The sequence below is a fragment of the Fusarium subglutinans genome (genome assembly GCF_013396075.1).
Source record: "Fusarium subglutinans strain NRRL 66333 chromosome Unknown NRRL66333_c0000066, whole genome shotgun sequence".
Classification (NCBI taxonomy): domain Eukaryota; kingdom Fungi; phylum Ascomycota; class Sordariomycetes; order Hypocreales; family Nectriaceae; genus Fusarium; species Fusarium subglutinans.
Genome location: NW_023502129.1, coordinates 55267 through 69971, shown reverse-complemented (window position 1 = coordinate 69971; position 14705 = coordinate 55267). Strand labels below are relative to the sequence as shown.

At 48.9% G+C, this 14705-nt stretch overlaps 4 protein-coding genes across 4 annotated transcripts; 1 reads left to right on the top strand and 3 right to left on the bottom strand.

The window, feature by feature from the left end:
• Nucleotides 1-1674: 1674 nt before the first annotated feature.
• Nucleotides 1675-5075, bottom strand: FSUBG_6371 (glutamine amidotransferase; the record flags this gene model as incomplete). The annotated part of the gene is made up of 6 exons (XM_036684562.1): nucleotides 1675-1970; nucleotides 2023-2587; nucleotides 2721-2904; nucleotides 3455-3995; nucleotides 4045-4789; nucleotides 5061-5075. The coding sequence occupies 6 exons, from the start codon at nucleotides 5073-5075 to the stop codon at nucleotides 1675-1677; spliced, it is 2346 nt and encodes a 781-aa protein (XP_036538086.1).
• Nucleotides 5076-6410: 1335 nt separating this feature from the next.
• On the top strand, nucleotides 6411-8667 carry FSUBG_6370 (lethal(2) denticleless; the record flags this gene model as incomplete). Its single annotated transcript, XM_036684561.1, has 4 exons — nucleotides 6411-6875; nucleotides 6931-7032; nucleotides 7081-7232; nucleotides 7284-8667. The coding sequence occupies 4 exons, from the start codon at nucleotides 6411-6413 to the stop codon at nucleotides 8665-8667; spliced, it is 2103 nt and encodes a 700-aa protein (XP_036538085.1).
• A 475-nt stretch (nucleotides 8668-9142) lies between these two features.
• FSUBG_6369 (uncharacterized protein) lies at nucleotides 9143-10684 on the bottom strand (the record flags this gene model as incomplete). Its single annotated transcript, XM_036684559.1, has 1 exon — nucleotides 9143-10684. One exon carries the CDS (start codon nucleotides 10682-10684, stop codon nucleotides 9143-9145), a length of 1542 nt encoding a protein of 513 aa, XP_036538084.1.
• A 1658-nt stretch (nucleotides 10685-12342) lies between these two features.
• Nucleotides 12343-13800, bottom strand: FSUBG_6368 (uncharacterized protein; the record flags this gene model as incomplete). Its single annotated transcript, XM_036684558.1, has 4 exons — nucleotides 12343-12609; nucleotides 12660-12701; nucleotides 12750-13511; nucleotides 13564-13800. 4 exons carry the CDS (start codon nucleotides 13798-13800, stop codon nucleotides 12343-12345), a joined length of 1308 nt encoding a protein of 435 aa, XP_036538083.1.
• Nucleotides 13801-14705: the final 905 nt, after the last annotated feature.

The window sequence follows — 14705 nt, the reverse complement described above, 5'->3', positions numbered from 1 at the left end:
GGGAGTCGAGAGTGACCCTCACATCCAGGATATGCCGAGGGTGCTAGTGAAGCCATTGTGAGGGACGATGCAGGATTTGGCAGTTGCAAAGACGTTACAGGGCTGGACTAGGTTGAATACAGCCTCTAATTTTCAGCCTCCTTTTTTTTATTTCCAGCTAGCTTTTACTGACTGTACCACGTAGTACTCCTAAAAGCGAAAGGTCAATGTCTGGCTTGCAGCGGCGCCACCGCGGGTTGACTCCGCTGTACCTGGCGGAGCCGGCCGAAGGTGAAGGGCTTTACAGTTCAGAACAAGAGCACAGCTGGACGAGGATTGATAAGGCGCGGTTAGATCGTTGATTGGCCAAGACTGAGACACGACGAGACGTCAAAGTGCCCAACCCACTATCAGATATTTTTTTGGCCGATTCAAGCCAGAGTCTCAAAGTATGAGTGTGAGTGTGAGTGTGAGTGTGAGTGTGGGGATGGAGATGGGAATGGGTTCAATGATCGACATTAGGGATGATTTACGGTAATGGAGCTGGGGATGGGTCCCTTGTAGGTTGGTTCCATTCCATTGCTTGAACTCTGTCAAGTACCGGTACGGTAGTAGTTGTTGTGTAAACGACAGATATAGTTACGTATTCTACACCGGGTTACCACCTTGCACCACGTTGCGCTGTCACTTGGAATGAGACATGCAACAGTATGATAATCTGTCAATGCAACGCCAAATGGAGATTACAAGGCTATTGCAATGCTTATTCCCACATCCAGATATACGTATGTACATAGTCATAAGGAGGTTTTTATTATGATCGAGAACTGAGACGGTCAAACAAACGCAGAAAAATATCCTAGTCAGCGATCTTCCTCCTCAACGTAACATCACAAGCAAAATCCAAAAAGCTAAAAGGATCCTCCCTTCTCTCCACATCCATTCGGCCTTGTCTCCTGGAGCTAGTAGGGATGGGCAAAACGCCACGACATGTAACAATCCTGCTGAGCCTTGCTGGGTGCACAAGGATCGGGGGGGAAGGCTTCGGTGAGAACGGCGAACGATCAAGGGGCACGACACAAAAAAAAAAAAGGCATAGCGAATGCTGGTTTCAGGAGTGAAAACAGACATGGCCGAGGCTGGGGGGGATGGGGTGGTTGGTGGTGTGCATACAGGGCAGACTAAACCTGAGGCTGATGAGGTTTGTCATTCTGAGATTGATGCTATTCCCGACGAGGTAGGTCAAACACAATTTAGGATGGGCTCCTTTGTGCTGATTAGGTAGGACGGGATAGGGTGGGATGGGGTGTAAGACATTAAAAGAATACATCTAGAAATGAGAAATGAACTATCAGGGAAGGGGAAGGGGAAGGGGAAGGGGAAGGGGAAGGGGTGGAAGTGCAAGATAGATGGGAGATGGGTATGACCAACTGCCTAGTTAACGTGGAGTTGTCATGGGGTTAGATTCAACGTTACGCCCGCAATCACATGTACGTTATCAATCTGAGGATAGGTAGTTTCGATTTCCTATACCTCTTACTTGAAACTATGCACTTACAGAATGATGCGGGCGAGCAAGCGTGGGTGTATTGCAACGCTGGGGGAGTTTGTGTTACGGCATCTTAATCAAAGTTGATAACCGCGTCTGCCGACCAGAGCTTCGGGTCTCCTCCTCGAGGCCCGCCTGCTTGGTACCTAGGGTGCAACTACCGACTCAGCGAGACGTGGGTAGTCATTTGTCGTAACAGTGTCATGGAGTTGTTCGTCAGGGAGTGGCTTTGATGTCGGAGGTTGCTCAGTTACAGGCTCCTCCTCATCATCATCATCCTCGCCATCTTGGATCCAGTCCATCATGTCAGGGGACTCGGCGCTTTCCTTTGTCTCAGGTGTATGTGTATTCTCAATCTCAAAAAACAAGGGGGGCTGTGGTCGACTTGGCTTAGGGAGCTGTCTCTCGCTTGCTCGGTCATAATGTTGCTCGGCGAATTGCTCTGGGCCAAGTCAGATTCTCTCCTCTGTATTACCCCTAAAGGCTTTACTCACCACTGATCGTCCAGTAGGTTTCCTCTGGCTGGTCCTCGAAGAGCTCCTTAGAACATCGTAGTCCATCTTTGATCACGACAAGATCCCAAAGACGCAAGCTCCTCAACTGGTCTATCCTCCTCATGGCCTTGCTTCGAACCCATTTCCTCGCAACCGTTACATCGTACAGCATAAGGCCATACTCATACGTCCACTCTGCCACCCACTGGATCTCCTCGAGCTTCATGGCGCGGGCACTGTCGCGGAACACGTTGTCGAGGCACTCGCGGTTCTTCAATACGATGCTCAACATGTTCTGTTGCTCAGGGGGATAGTCCAGGGGGACTCCGAGTTGAAGATTTGTCCATTTGTGGCATCGCTGGACGAGTTCTGTGGTGTATTCACGTCTGTGGCAGTCCTCACAGAGCCAGAGGTAGCTAGTGACGACGAGGACTCTTTGACACGATGGGGGGCAGAGCTCTTTGCAACCTTGACTGCATCCGACCTTGAAGAGGAGCCTGTGCATGCATTGCTCGTACCGAATGATGGCGACACCGCAAGTCATATCGCTGTTCAGTGTCACTCGCTGTTCAGTTATAGGTATGCGTCGTATAGTCAGGGGGGAGAGAAAAAGATATGGTGACGAGAGCTTCACGTTGTTTAAGTAGATTTGGAGAGGCACTGTAGAGTTTAGGTTGTTACAGAAGCGTTGAAAGTACCGCCTTTCGCGACTTGACGCCAAACGTCCTTTGGCAGTTGAGGTAGGGTAAGGTAGGTGCCTTGGTTACAGTTGAATCGGTTGTCATCGTTGAGGGCAGGCTCGTTTGGAAGTAACCACAGAGCAACCCGCTGCCTCTGAAGTCATCACCACCACATATACTTCCCCATTTGCCAGTGCGTGTGCTGTTCGCAAGATATTGTGTGGAAACTGTTGAACTCTCACACGCATTTGACCGTGAAAGGGGCGAGTGATAGCGAATGAGCACTCTGGCTTGACGAAGAGACGGCAAAAGCCATTGTTGCCTAGAAGTTAAACGCGTCTATCACCATGTTAACCGAGTTCTTTAAGCATAGAGGCGTCGTCGTGCAGTAAACTTTGATTCCCATTTTGTTCTTATGACTCGATATGGTGATTTTGATACGAGGGTATTAGGGTATTTCATGAAAACCAAAAAAAAAAAAAAACATTCCGAAATGCGAATATACCAACAAGGTAGAATACACCCACCCACCGAAGTTCACACCTCAACACCATGCCACAAGCGCCGAGATATTCGGTACAATGCCCAAGCACACACGGTCATGAAATAAACTCACTCAAACCAAATCACGCACCCGCTCGACCCCTTCTGTCACGCCATTTCCCCAGACTACCTCGCCCTGTTTCCCAGCCTTCCCCTCCCCATACTTCTAAGACCCCGCATGTGATGCGAGAGTCAGTTCAGGAAAATACCGCGAAAGCTTTCTAGGATTATGCACGTCTACCCTGGCTGGCTCTTCTGTATCCGAGATCTGGTCGTAATCGTTTGAACTTTGGCCGTGATTGCCATCCAGCAGCTGGACAGATCGTCTCTTAACTTTGATGTTTCCCTGCGCTGGGGCTGGTTTGTTGCCTTGTTCGTTTGGAGGGGTTGTCTGTGCACGTGGAGGCTGTGCTTTTGGTTGAGGCACAGGTATCGACTCGCACACAGCTGCTACCTTTCTGGTTTGGCGGCACATATCGGGACTGAGGCTCCTAGGTGGGCCAAAGTTGAGAGTGCTTGTCATCATCTTGCGGTAACCCTCAAGCTCCTGTTGCTGCCGATCAACTCCTGCAGGACTAGCGACGTCACTTCGGTTCTTCTCGTTTGATGTAAGTCCCTTGGCCTGCACAAATGCACTGGAGCGAACGTGGTGAGGATCACGTTCGTAGTACTTGTCGATTATTGGATGGACCATGACGGTCTGTCTGTGGATTGTCAAGATGGAATTTGTTGGTACATTGACCCAATTCTCTGCTTCAAGTCAGTCCCTCCCCTTCAATACCCAGATCATTTTGCATACCTCTCTCAAACGTCAGGGGCTCGCTTGCAACAAGTACAATGTCAGCGCCCCGATCCTTGCGCTCCATCTGGTATTGCTTGTCACTTGCAGATTGTGTTCGTGTTGTCCATTGAGTTCCGGAAGAATAGTACAGGCTGGCCGCCTCATCCTTGGAACTGCTGATGTATCGAGTGCAGATCACGCTATGACCATCGGTGACAGCAAAGTTGAGCAAACTTCTGGTATCGACGTCCTCGTTCTGCAGAATGCTTTCGGGAATCGCATCGGTCATCTCGTTGATCTGCGCGATCGTGCGCTTCATAGCCTCTCGAAGAATAGTCGGACCAAAGCCAGTTTCGGGGCAAGCGCTTGGGTCGTGGCCTAGTCGCTCAAGAGTATCGAGAAAGAGGGCAAATGCCCACTCGCTATCCGTTCCGCCTTTGACACCCAGATACCACTTATCAGCGAGACGCTCGCCCAGGCGACGCTTGATGTATTTCCATCCACCCAGACCGCCATTGTGCATCCACATCAGACTACCGTGTGTGAAAGGGTGGCAGTTGTCTTCGCTTAGGGAACCTTCGGTCGTGGCACGAACATGGCCAAAGATTAGGCGGGAGGCGGTCTTTGAAGCGATTCGCTGCAGATTGGTGCAATTCCAGGCGGGAATGGTCGATGTGAAAAGGCAAGGCGCTGAGCCCAGCTTAGGGTCGGTGTAGAAGCCTATGCCGAAGCCATCTGCGTTGTTCTGACCTCGTCTCGTATCCTATAGATGGTTATATGTGTCAGTTATGACATGACGTTCCTTTGATTGTCGGTCAAAGAAATTGATTGAGGTTGACCCACGAGACGCAACCGAGAATCAAATGATTGTTTGAGAATAGAATGAGTAGGATCGAGAATCAGCTTTGATAGGAGAATCTCGTCACTCCCTTTATAGACCTAAAAGAGTTACGGTGTCAGTGTTGTGTTCTGCGTGTGACCAAGAAGCCGGCTTCGGAGGTATAGATAAGGGATCTTGATTATAGGGGACTCACCAGAAAACGGCACATGGTTTGACCTTGTGCGCGCAAAGAAATCAATCTGGTCCGGAGAAAAATAACAAATAGGTCAAGAGGGAGGACAGGTGCGAGAAAGAATAATAAGAGAGAGGTGTAGGAACAAAAATGTCTGGAGAAATAGGGGATTGCGTATTACGGAGACGGGAGGACAGTGATTGTGAGAGAGTGATTATGGTGAGGGATGACACCATTGGCCCTGGAATTCTCAAGGGTTGCGTTGCTTCTTCCAGTGGATGCCAGGAGTGGCTATCGGTGAACGGGCCATCGGCTTTGGCGGGAGACACAGGTTAAAGGTAAGACAAGGCTGAGAGGGAGGGGGGGGAAGCGGCCAATGGGGGTGAGTGAAAGTAGGGGCACTTTAAAGGATTAAAGGATTTGAGGATTTGACTGACAGAACCAACGTGAGATGGCTACGATACTGCATGAAAGCAATTGGTGCTGATGAGTTGTCATATGCAGTTATAGGTGCCACATATATGCATTTCCCTAAAATACATGTTTTTATAGCATTAAGTACCTGCAGTAATCAATCACTGATAGCACCATTCACGAGGCTGCTTCTATCCTTGCATATGAATTCGAAATTCCGGGGAATGGCCCGCTGATAGTGGAGCATATCACGGCTCTCGTCAGTTGAACTGCCTTCAAGTCCCGTTCAAAGTGTGACTCAACAACTCAATTCTTTTACTGCCTGTTTTCGCTTGAACTCTGGTTATGACTCAATTGCTTCTCATCACGTCAACGACCCCCTGCGAAGCCGTGATTCATCACTTGTCTTGGGTTAAAATGATCATTCAATCAATCTCATATTCAGGGGGAAAAAAAGAAAATACAGGCCTGCAGCCACCGCCAAAAGCGGGAGTCGCCACATCCGCGCATCGTTGACCCTTGCAGCTAAATAGTACAGCTCTGAGCCACATTTGACGTCGGCTAGTTGCACTGACGTCTTCTCCAACTGTGGCGCTACTAGGAGCAGCCATTTTACGCGAGAACATCGCCCATTTACACGCTCCGCGGTTTCGCGACCGCGTCTTTGGCCTATGACATTGGCATGGTCCACTCTCGTCTCGCTTCAACCCCATCCCAGCCCGGCCTTTTGGCTCCTCTGGCAACCAAACTAATTCTGCAATTAGAGCCTCTTCTTTCCACCATATTCAATTTTCGACATGTTCTGATCTGTGTCTCTGCAAGAATTCGTCTCATCAACTTCGTGAACTGTGACCTCTTCACCAGCATATATCGTCAGACTCGACTCCTTCAGCCCAGCCCAGCCCAGCCCAGCCCAGCCCAGCCTCTCGCGGCTTCAACAGGGCATCGTCGTCTGTCATGTCCTCCGATGGCCCGGATACTCTTCCAACGCCTGCGTCATCGTCACGACCAAAAGGAACACCCTCCATAACACCTCGGCGCTTTAATCGCTTCTGGCAACCAAGACAGTTTCAGACTCAGCCGTTGCCAAAGTTTAGAACTGCTCTTGGGAGCTTGGACGAGTCTGATACTAATCAGCAGCCCATCTCACCTCAATCGCTTTTTCATAGTGATCCTATTTTACCTTCTTCTCCAAGTGATAGATTCCAGGATGAATCACGCAAGAGAAAGCTTCAGGCCGAGGCTTCGGGTGATGAGGCTGTCTTCAAGAGGCCAACATTGAACTTGGATGACATGCCACCTCTTCGGTTCAGCACCACAACTACTTCAAGCAGCACACTTCCAGGCAATGATAATGAAATTCAAATGTCAGAGAGCCAAATTAGTCTGGAGAGTCTTGATAGCTATAGAAAAGCTACCCTGGTAAGTTTGGCTTGGTCCGAAATTGCTCACGCGATCTCAACTTACACCACATCAGAGCAGTTTCTTCAAGACCAGCCGTGGAGTTGCTCGAACACCTAAAAAGTCACCCTTTCTCATTAATACACCCAGTATCACCGAGGAACCTCAACCTGTCGATGTACGTTGTTATCTCCAGAGTCCATGGCGTCACTGACATCATCACTAGGAGCTAGCCAACTACGCACCTAGACCAATCCGAAAATTCGGCGATAGAGGCGTTGCATCACAATTACTCGACCGAGAGCATGGACTTGGATATTCAACTGGCCAACCATATCTTCACACACCAGCATGCGACCCTCGAATTGAGACTGCAAGGTTTTACAGCCGTTGCATCGATTCTTATGAATGTCTAACTCCTAGTGGCAGCCGTACCATACCCTTCTGCCTTACAAGCACTCACAATGCCCCCGTGACGGCTGTCGGTGATGAAGAAGGTTGTGTTAGGTTCTTCGACACTTCTCCAAACGATGATCCCAACGAGGAAAAGGACTTGGGCGTTCACTCGGTTCATGACAATGCCATCTGGGATATGGACTTTTCCCAAGATGATATGCGTCTTGCGACTACAGCTGGTGATGCAGCTCTGATTATGGATGTTACAACCAAGTCTATTGCTGCCAGGCTCGCAGATGGCCATTATAACTCGACTCGACAGATTGCTTGGCAGAAGGGTCAATCTATTGGCAACGTATTGACAACATCAGACAAGGCTGGTCGAATTCGTCTGTGGGATCTGAGGTGCCCTCACTCTCATGTGAGAAGTTTCTCAACAATCAGTAGCAGCGAGGCAGGTCGTCGAACCGTCACTGTTCGAGATGAGACCATCAGACCATTCCAAGCCTCGACCGTGAACACTCTTGACAACACCCATGAGCGTACTGCCCATGGTAAGACCTCTCCTGCTTCTGTTACTGCAATTCAATGGCTTCCCGCTGGTCGTGAACATCTTTTGCTCTCCGCTTCTGAGGCCGAAGCTCTTGTCAAGCTCTGGGATCTTCGGTACATCAACCGTCGCCACCAGGAAAAGAGCACACCTCTCTCGGCTACCACCGTCCCCTCCAACCACGCCTGGCGTTCATATGGTATCACTTCTCTGTCTCTCAGCAGTGATGCCGACCGTATGTACGCAGTGTGCAAAGACAACACCATCTACGCTTACTCTACGTCTCATCTCATGCTTGGCCACGCTCCTGAGCTCAAAGACCTCGCCACTAAGAGGAGACCCATCGAAGCCCAAGGCCTAGGACCTCTTTATGGTTTCAAGCATGACTCTTTCGCAGCACGAACATTTTTTGTCAAGTGCAGAATACGACCCAAGGGCTTCTCCCATTCATCTGACCTCCTTGCAGTGGGTAGCTCTGAGTCTTCTGTCGTACTCTTCCCCACTGACGAGCGATATCTTCGATCTGTTTGTGCCCAGCGCGCTCACCTCCTTGATCCACCTGGATCTGCACCTACACCCTCTCGCTCATTCTCATCTGCCACAGGCGCTGAACCCACCTCCTCCACAATCCCCATTTTCCGCAATGGCACAGCTCTTGTCCATGGGCATCAACGTGAAGTCTCAAACGTCAGTTGGAGTTACGATGGCAAATTAGTCAGCGCGTCTGACGATTCCATCGTACGTCAGTGGCAGGAGGATGAAGGTCGGGCTCGGTACCTGAGACAAATCGGAGATTTTGGTGGTGAGCGATACATGGCGGGCTGGGCTGATGTGGGTAGTGAATGGGATGACGAAGATGATGAGTAACGAGTTGATAGCATGTTGCAGTAACGCATGGCGTTTCTTTGATATTATACGATACCCTTCAGCCAACATGGGCGTTTCAAACATGTATGTTAGTTAGCAGAGCTCTCCACAGAGACTCGAGCACACAAGCGGGTTCATGAAGGGCATTTACAGATAGCATTCACGAGGAATGACATTTAAAAAGGTAACATGCACGAGTTGGAATTACAGAATAATTTTGTTCAAGAATATATCGTTTAGGTATTTGTGACGCAAACTGACTGTCTCTGAATCTAGTTTCGTAATCGTTTCTTTATAGAACGCTAAAAGGCCATGAACGGGGGTATCGAGTACAATCGTGTGCGTGTGCTCTAGGTATAAAAATGCAACCGACTCCAGGTATAGACGTGTTTCCCCCAATGAGGGTTATCCTGAATCCTTCAACTCCTTAAAACGCCAAACAAAATGCAATCGCTGTCTGAAACAACTTCTCCTCTCATGCTTCAATAATCATTACTTCGCGGCCACGCCTAGCCGAGCACAATGCTCCCAGCAGGATAACACCAACGGTCAATACTATCAACCAGTTGAAGAGGCTCATACTATCAAGCTTCTTGGACGCAACTTGAAGACAGTCTTTCAACTCGTGCTTGGCCGTGTTTGTTCTGGCTGGCGGGCGCATTGGTCGCGGCAAGGTCTTGTCGAATCTCATAGACTTGGAAAAGGCTGGACAGAGTTCAATGGCTGCAGCATCATCCTTGGAGAGACCAGGATGGCCGATCGGGAGCTTAATCCCACTCTCCGGCTCCACTGTCGATGCGGTTGCACTGTAGTTCCAGATCTTCCAGACTAATTTAGTGCCGCTTGTTGGTGCAAGCTTTGTAGATCGCTGAATTCTGTCTCTTGCGATAGAAACACTGTCCCTGAGACGAGAGCGAAACGGGTGCAGTTGGTCGACCAAGTCGAGTAGTGACGAGGTCATACTGCCGCCACTTTCTTTGCGCGCTGGGTCCTCACAGACCATGTCGAGCTGCTGAACCAAAAGTGTCATGTTGTCGAAAATGCAAATCGACTCTTGAATAATATCCTGCTTCTCGCGTGATGTGAGTTGCCCCTCCATGCTAGCGAGTCGTCGCTTAAATTCCCGTTTCAAATCTTCCCCGTCCTCGGGAGTCTGGAAGTGGAAAAATCGGAGAGGCATCGTGTGAGTCGCATGGCAGTGAAAGTCGTCTATCGGGACCTCTTCGTCGGACAAGCCACTTGCACGCTTAGTTGGTCTTGATATCTCTTCACAGGGGAGACGGTTTGGCTGAACTGGAGAAGGTAGCCGGTCCCAAAAGTCGTCTCCAGCTGATTCGAGTGTAGCTCTGATAAAACGGCCACCAGCAAAGAGTGCCATGAACAAGATGTAGGAATAAGCCATCAGCACATGAGGCCTATGTTGGACAGTTCTTTTGATGTGCTGTATGAATTCCCCCAATCGACCATTTTCTTCGACAAGCCGTAACTGCTCTTCAACAGTATCGTTGGACCACCCCGCCAAATTGGCAATGTCGGCCTTGAGACGATCCGAACGCATTAATCCCGGAAAATACATTTGTTGGAGTACCGATTGCATCCTGCTGCAACTTGACAGCTCGTGAAGATCGGAAGCTGGGAATGCAGTTTCTGCTGAGTTTGGCGGAGTTTCCAGCTCGCAGGTCTCGTCGTCCTCCCCGGGCAAATCTACAGGCAATCCCGACTCGAGTATGTCGCGCCATAGCGTCTCAAAAGCCAGATAGATGGGTGTAACGTGGAGCAGGCCAGTGATATAAGCAGATGAATCAGTAGCAAGAGGAGGCAACGCAAGCGGTAGCCGGGCGATAATAAGTTTGTTAAGCTTTGCGTGCGCCGATCTTGTGGCGATGGCGACAGACTCGGCTAAGGAGAGGTCATGTTGGCGGTGTTGAGGTTCGGCCTGGGGTTGGGGTTGGGGTTGAGAGTCGGACGCAGGTTGAGGCTGAGGATGTTGTGAGACGTCGGCTTGGAGAGAAGCCATCTCCGTTGGAGTTGACTGGGCTGCTCGGCCACCCTCAGGCCTGGACTTCAAGTAGACGTGAGGATTGGTTTTTATTTGCAGGTTGAGGTTTAGGTTATTGGTGTGTAAGCACTTGGTTGTCAAAAAAGGTTGACGTAGGGACAGAAAATATTCCACGTAAAGAGTGAGGAAGACAAGATGATGAGGACTAAGGTCGAACCGGAAATCGGTCAGTTCAGGTTAGGCAAAGTGAATGTAGGGTTTTGAAGGAGGAGGAAGAGTCGATTTCGGTCTGGCCTGGGTCAAGATGGAGGAGGACCCTGCAAATGGAGATGAAGGAGGCGACATGAACGATATTACAAGCGGAGCAGGAGCAGGAGTAGGTATGATGACATGCCTTCCTCATGGAAGATTTAATTATGATAATGGAGGGGAATGATTCAGAGCCTCTAAAATTCGAGTCGAGTAATTAGGTGCCCCATTCACCGTTCCTTATGACTCCTAAAAGCTGTCTCCAAGGCCTAAAGGTAGAGAGAGCTTAAGCTATCATCCACAATCAGCTGCTTATCAAGCCACACTACGAATCAATATCGATTCACGCATAATGCAAAACGCCGCAATTCTCTGATTCCCACCAACGCCACATCAGGAACAAGGGCACTGTAGATCCCCCTCATGACAAGGGCCCATGACACGGAGTGCTGCTGAAAAAAGAAGCTCCCCCACTTGGAGACGTGAAGTCATGATCGGAATTTTGGCGTGCCATCGGCAGTGGACCCGCTGGAAACAGGGATCCAACGCCAAAACGCTCCGGAGCTCTGGGTCGGACAGGGAATAATGTTGAACGGAGCTGCTCCGGGCCAGGACAAGCATTCTATCGTTTGAGCAGAGAGGACACGAGAATATCTAGTCGACATGAATTTTGATTATATTTCAGTCTCTCAGCTTCAAAGAAGCAAATATCCATTGTCAACGTATACTATTACGAGTACTGCTGAGCTGTCAATTGTTGTAAAAGCAAAGATAACCTTGACGAAAACATCAGCCACCGCTAGATATGATACGATTTCCCGCAGCTTGCATATCTAAGTGACATCCTTCACAAAATGCAGTATAATTGGTCATCTAGGGGAGGAAAGAAAACTCAGGACCTTGATTCTAAGTGACAAGAATATTTAGGTGATATAGCCCTAAGCTTAGGATGACTTTTACAGAGTTTATTTTGACACCCCTTATCAAGGTCTGTTGTTTTCTTGCCCCCCGAGGGTCATCTCATCTTAAGACCCGGCTGCCTCAAACCCTTCCCCGATCCGAACCCCGGTCGAGGCGCATGGTCCCGCCCGAACTTTCGATTCGATCTTCACAGATCATCGTACATGGCCCAAGATCGAGAATATAACTAAGAAGTTCAGGGTCCAGAACCACGGGACCCTCAAGACCCTGCACGATCAAGACTTATTTCCTGCAATTTTCTAGATCGGGAAATCTAACATTCTAAATCAAGCCCTTAACTCCATATCTCCATGACTGAACCGCTCGTCTAGCCGTATCTTGCGGTTGAAACGCCCTGCATCCTGTGCATCACTTGTCCCTCCTGTCCCGTAACTTGCTGTTGAAAGCTACAAACGCCTCAAAATTCCGTAAGCTCATGTATGTCGTTATCTTCATGACCCGTACACTTAAACTCCCACCGATCTCTCCAAGTCGTCATCCTTTTTGGGTTCCTCCGCATCGTTGCTCTCTCGGCTGACCACAATAAATGAAACAAAAACAACTGCAGCACCAACCCAATAGGTAAAACTCGAATATTGCTGATATTGCAAGATCTCGCCAATCAAAGACAAGGGTATCGTGAGAGATAAGCCAACCGTCACCACAAGGGGTGTCGTCATGAGCAGAGCGAGGGCCCATGATATGTCACTGATGAAGGAAGACACAGCGTTGAACTGAATGCGTGTTAGTTTTCTGATAACTCGGCGAAACCACAGAAACCTACAATAATGATGCCCCAAAGTGTGCTGCTGGGTGGTAATTCAAACTGGTCACGGTTAGCTCACAGTCACATCACGACTCGAACAAGACTCACTGGTTCCAAGCCTGTCCAATGCAATATGAAGAAGATGGGCCAAAGCAGAACCACGTTGAAAACACCAACAAGTCCGAAGAACATCTGCATATCAACCTTGTCCTCATTCGGGACCTTGCGCTTCATCACAGTCACATAAAGACCATAAATCACGGCACTTAGAAGCGCCATTGAATCCCCAACCGCGATTTGTGTAGGTGACTTGTGCGGAAACGACCCTCTATCCTCATCGCTTTTGCCGGTCAAATCCACAGTCGAGATCAGAATCACTCCTGCTAGGGAAGCTCCTACACCCAAGATCTTGGCTGTCGAGAACCGCTCGATTCCGAATATGGAGCAGAAGATAAGAGTCCAGACACTACTCGTGGATGTCAGGATCGTAACGCTTGCGACGCTTGTATATTCGAGACAAGCTGACGCAAAATAGTTCGCCGAGAACCACAGCATGCAGAACTCGAAGCTCAGAACGGCAGTCTCCTTGAACGTCAGCTTTTCTTCGGCGGTTGCGGTTTCGGTGCTTCCGTATCCTTGCGATATCAAGCGTTCGGTTGCCTGTTCGTCCTCGGATTGATAGAGTGACTTCGTATTTATTCTGCCATGTTTGTAATCGGACCATAATTGCGTCGCGTCATGTCGCATTCCACTGATTCCATGCTGCCGAAGGTATTTGAAGAACTTGGGTATTAAGGAGATCGCGAATATCGAGGTATTGAGGTAAACGATAAAGAAAGGCTTGTTGTAGGTTTGGTCAGAGAACATGTACTAAAAACATGTGTTAGCTTGAACATGGAGGCTGCTGTTCTGATGCTCCTACGCTGGCGATGAAATTGTATAATGTCCATAGGAACACCGTCAGCAATAACAGCGCAAAGCCGAGGGTTCTTCTCGCAACACCGCCCAAGCCCAGTTTCGCCCTCAACCCGGCTGGTGATCTTGATCTCGATTCGAGTAGCGGGCTCGAAGGTTCTGCCACCTCGTTCTCATCTTGTACATGCTGTCGCTCTTGCGAAAGCGATCCCTCATCTGATAAGGTCGACATAGCCGGTGCCATCTCTTATCTCCAATGCGAAATCAGTTTCCTCGGATGCGCGCAACTATGCGCGTCTCGGCCGAGTCGCGATAAGCGAAGATGTTGGTGATGCCAGCGCAAGCGACCACTGCGGCTTTGAGAGTATTTCGATGGTTGTGCTGAAATGTGGGAGGGAGATAATATTAATATGATTGCGGATGTCGGACGGTTATTGAATTCCAGGGTCCTGAGCACGCAATTAATCTAAGCGGGGATCTTGGTGACACTTTGGGGTAATCATTCGCAAGTTTAAAGATAAGGGTTCTATTTGAGCCGGTATCGGGGGTGGTTCATTCCCACCAGTGAAACCCTATTCCGATATCACTTATACGAACATCACATAAAGTTGACCAACCAAGTCAGACCTTTTTAAAAATAAAAATAAAATGGAATATATATAATGGCTTGGATAGCGACATTAATCTGATACACCGAGTTCCTGGTCTCTAATAGAGTGTTTCCTGACCTGGTGAACGCAAATAGGGTAGCATTTATAGACAGAATTGAACATCGATAAGTATGGATGCGAAAGGTTCGATGACCTACCCATTTCTTAAATAGACCAGAAGGACCAAGCTCTCTGCTAGTAAAGGCAGTAAAATATGTAGTGAATGCGGTGTATTTGCGAAGGAATATATAGGGTAATTCGAAAGGAACCAGCAACACTAGCAACAGGTAGATAGACATATTGGCCAAGTTCGCAGACCAACGATAGGAGTAGATTTAAAACAGATCATTCTGTGGTCTCAAACTCAAAGTCTTGGTCTGTTTTTATTCGAGTATCATCCTACTTATCTGAGGGTGTTGACAGGGCGGTGATACAGCAAATACCAAGGATAACTCGACGTACCTACCTTAACCTGACGGATGTATATAATTTCTCCCTT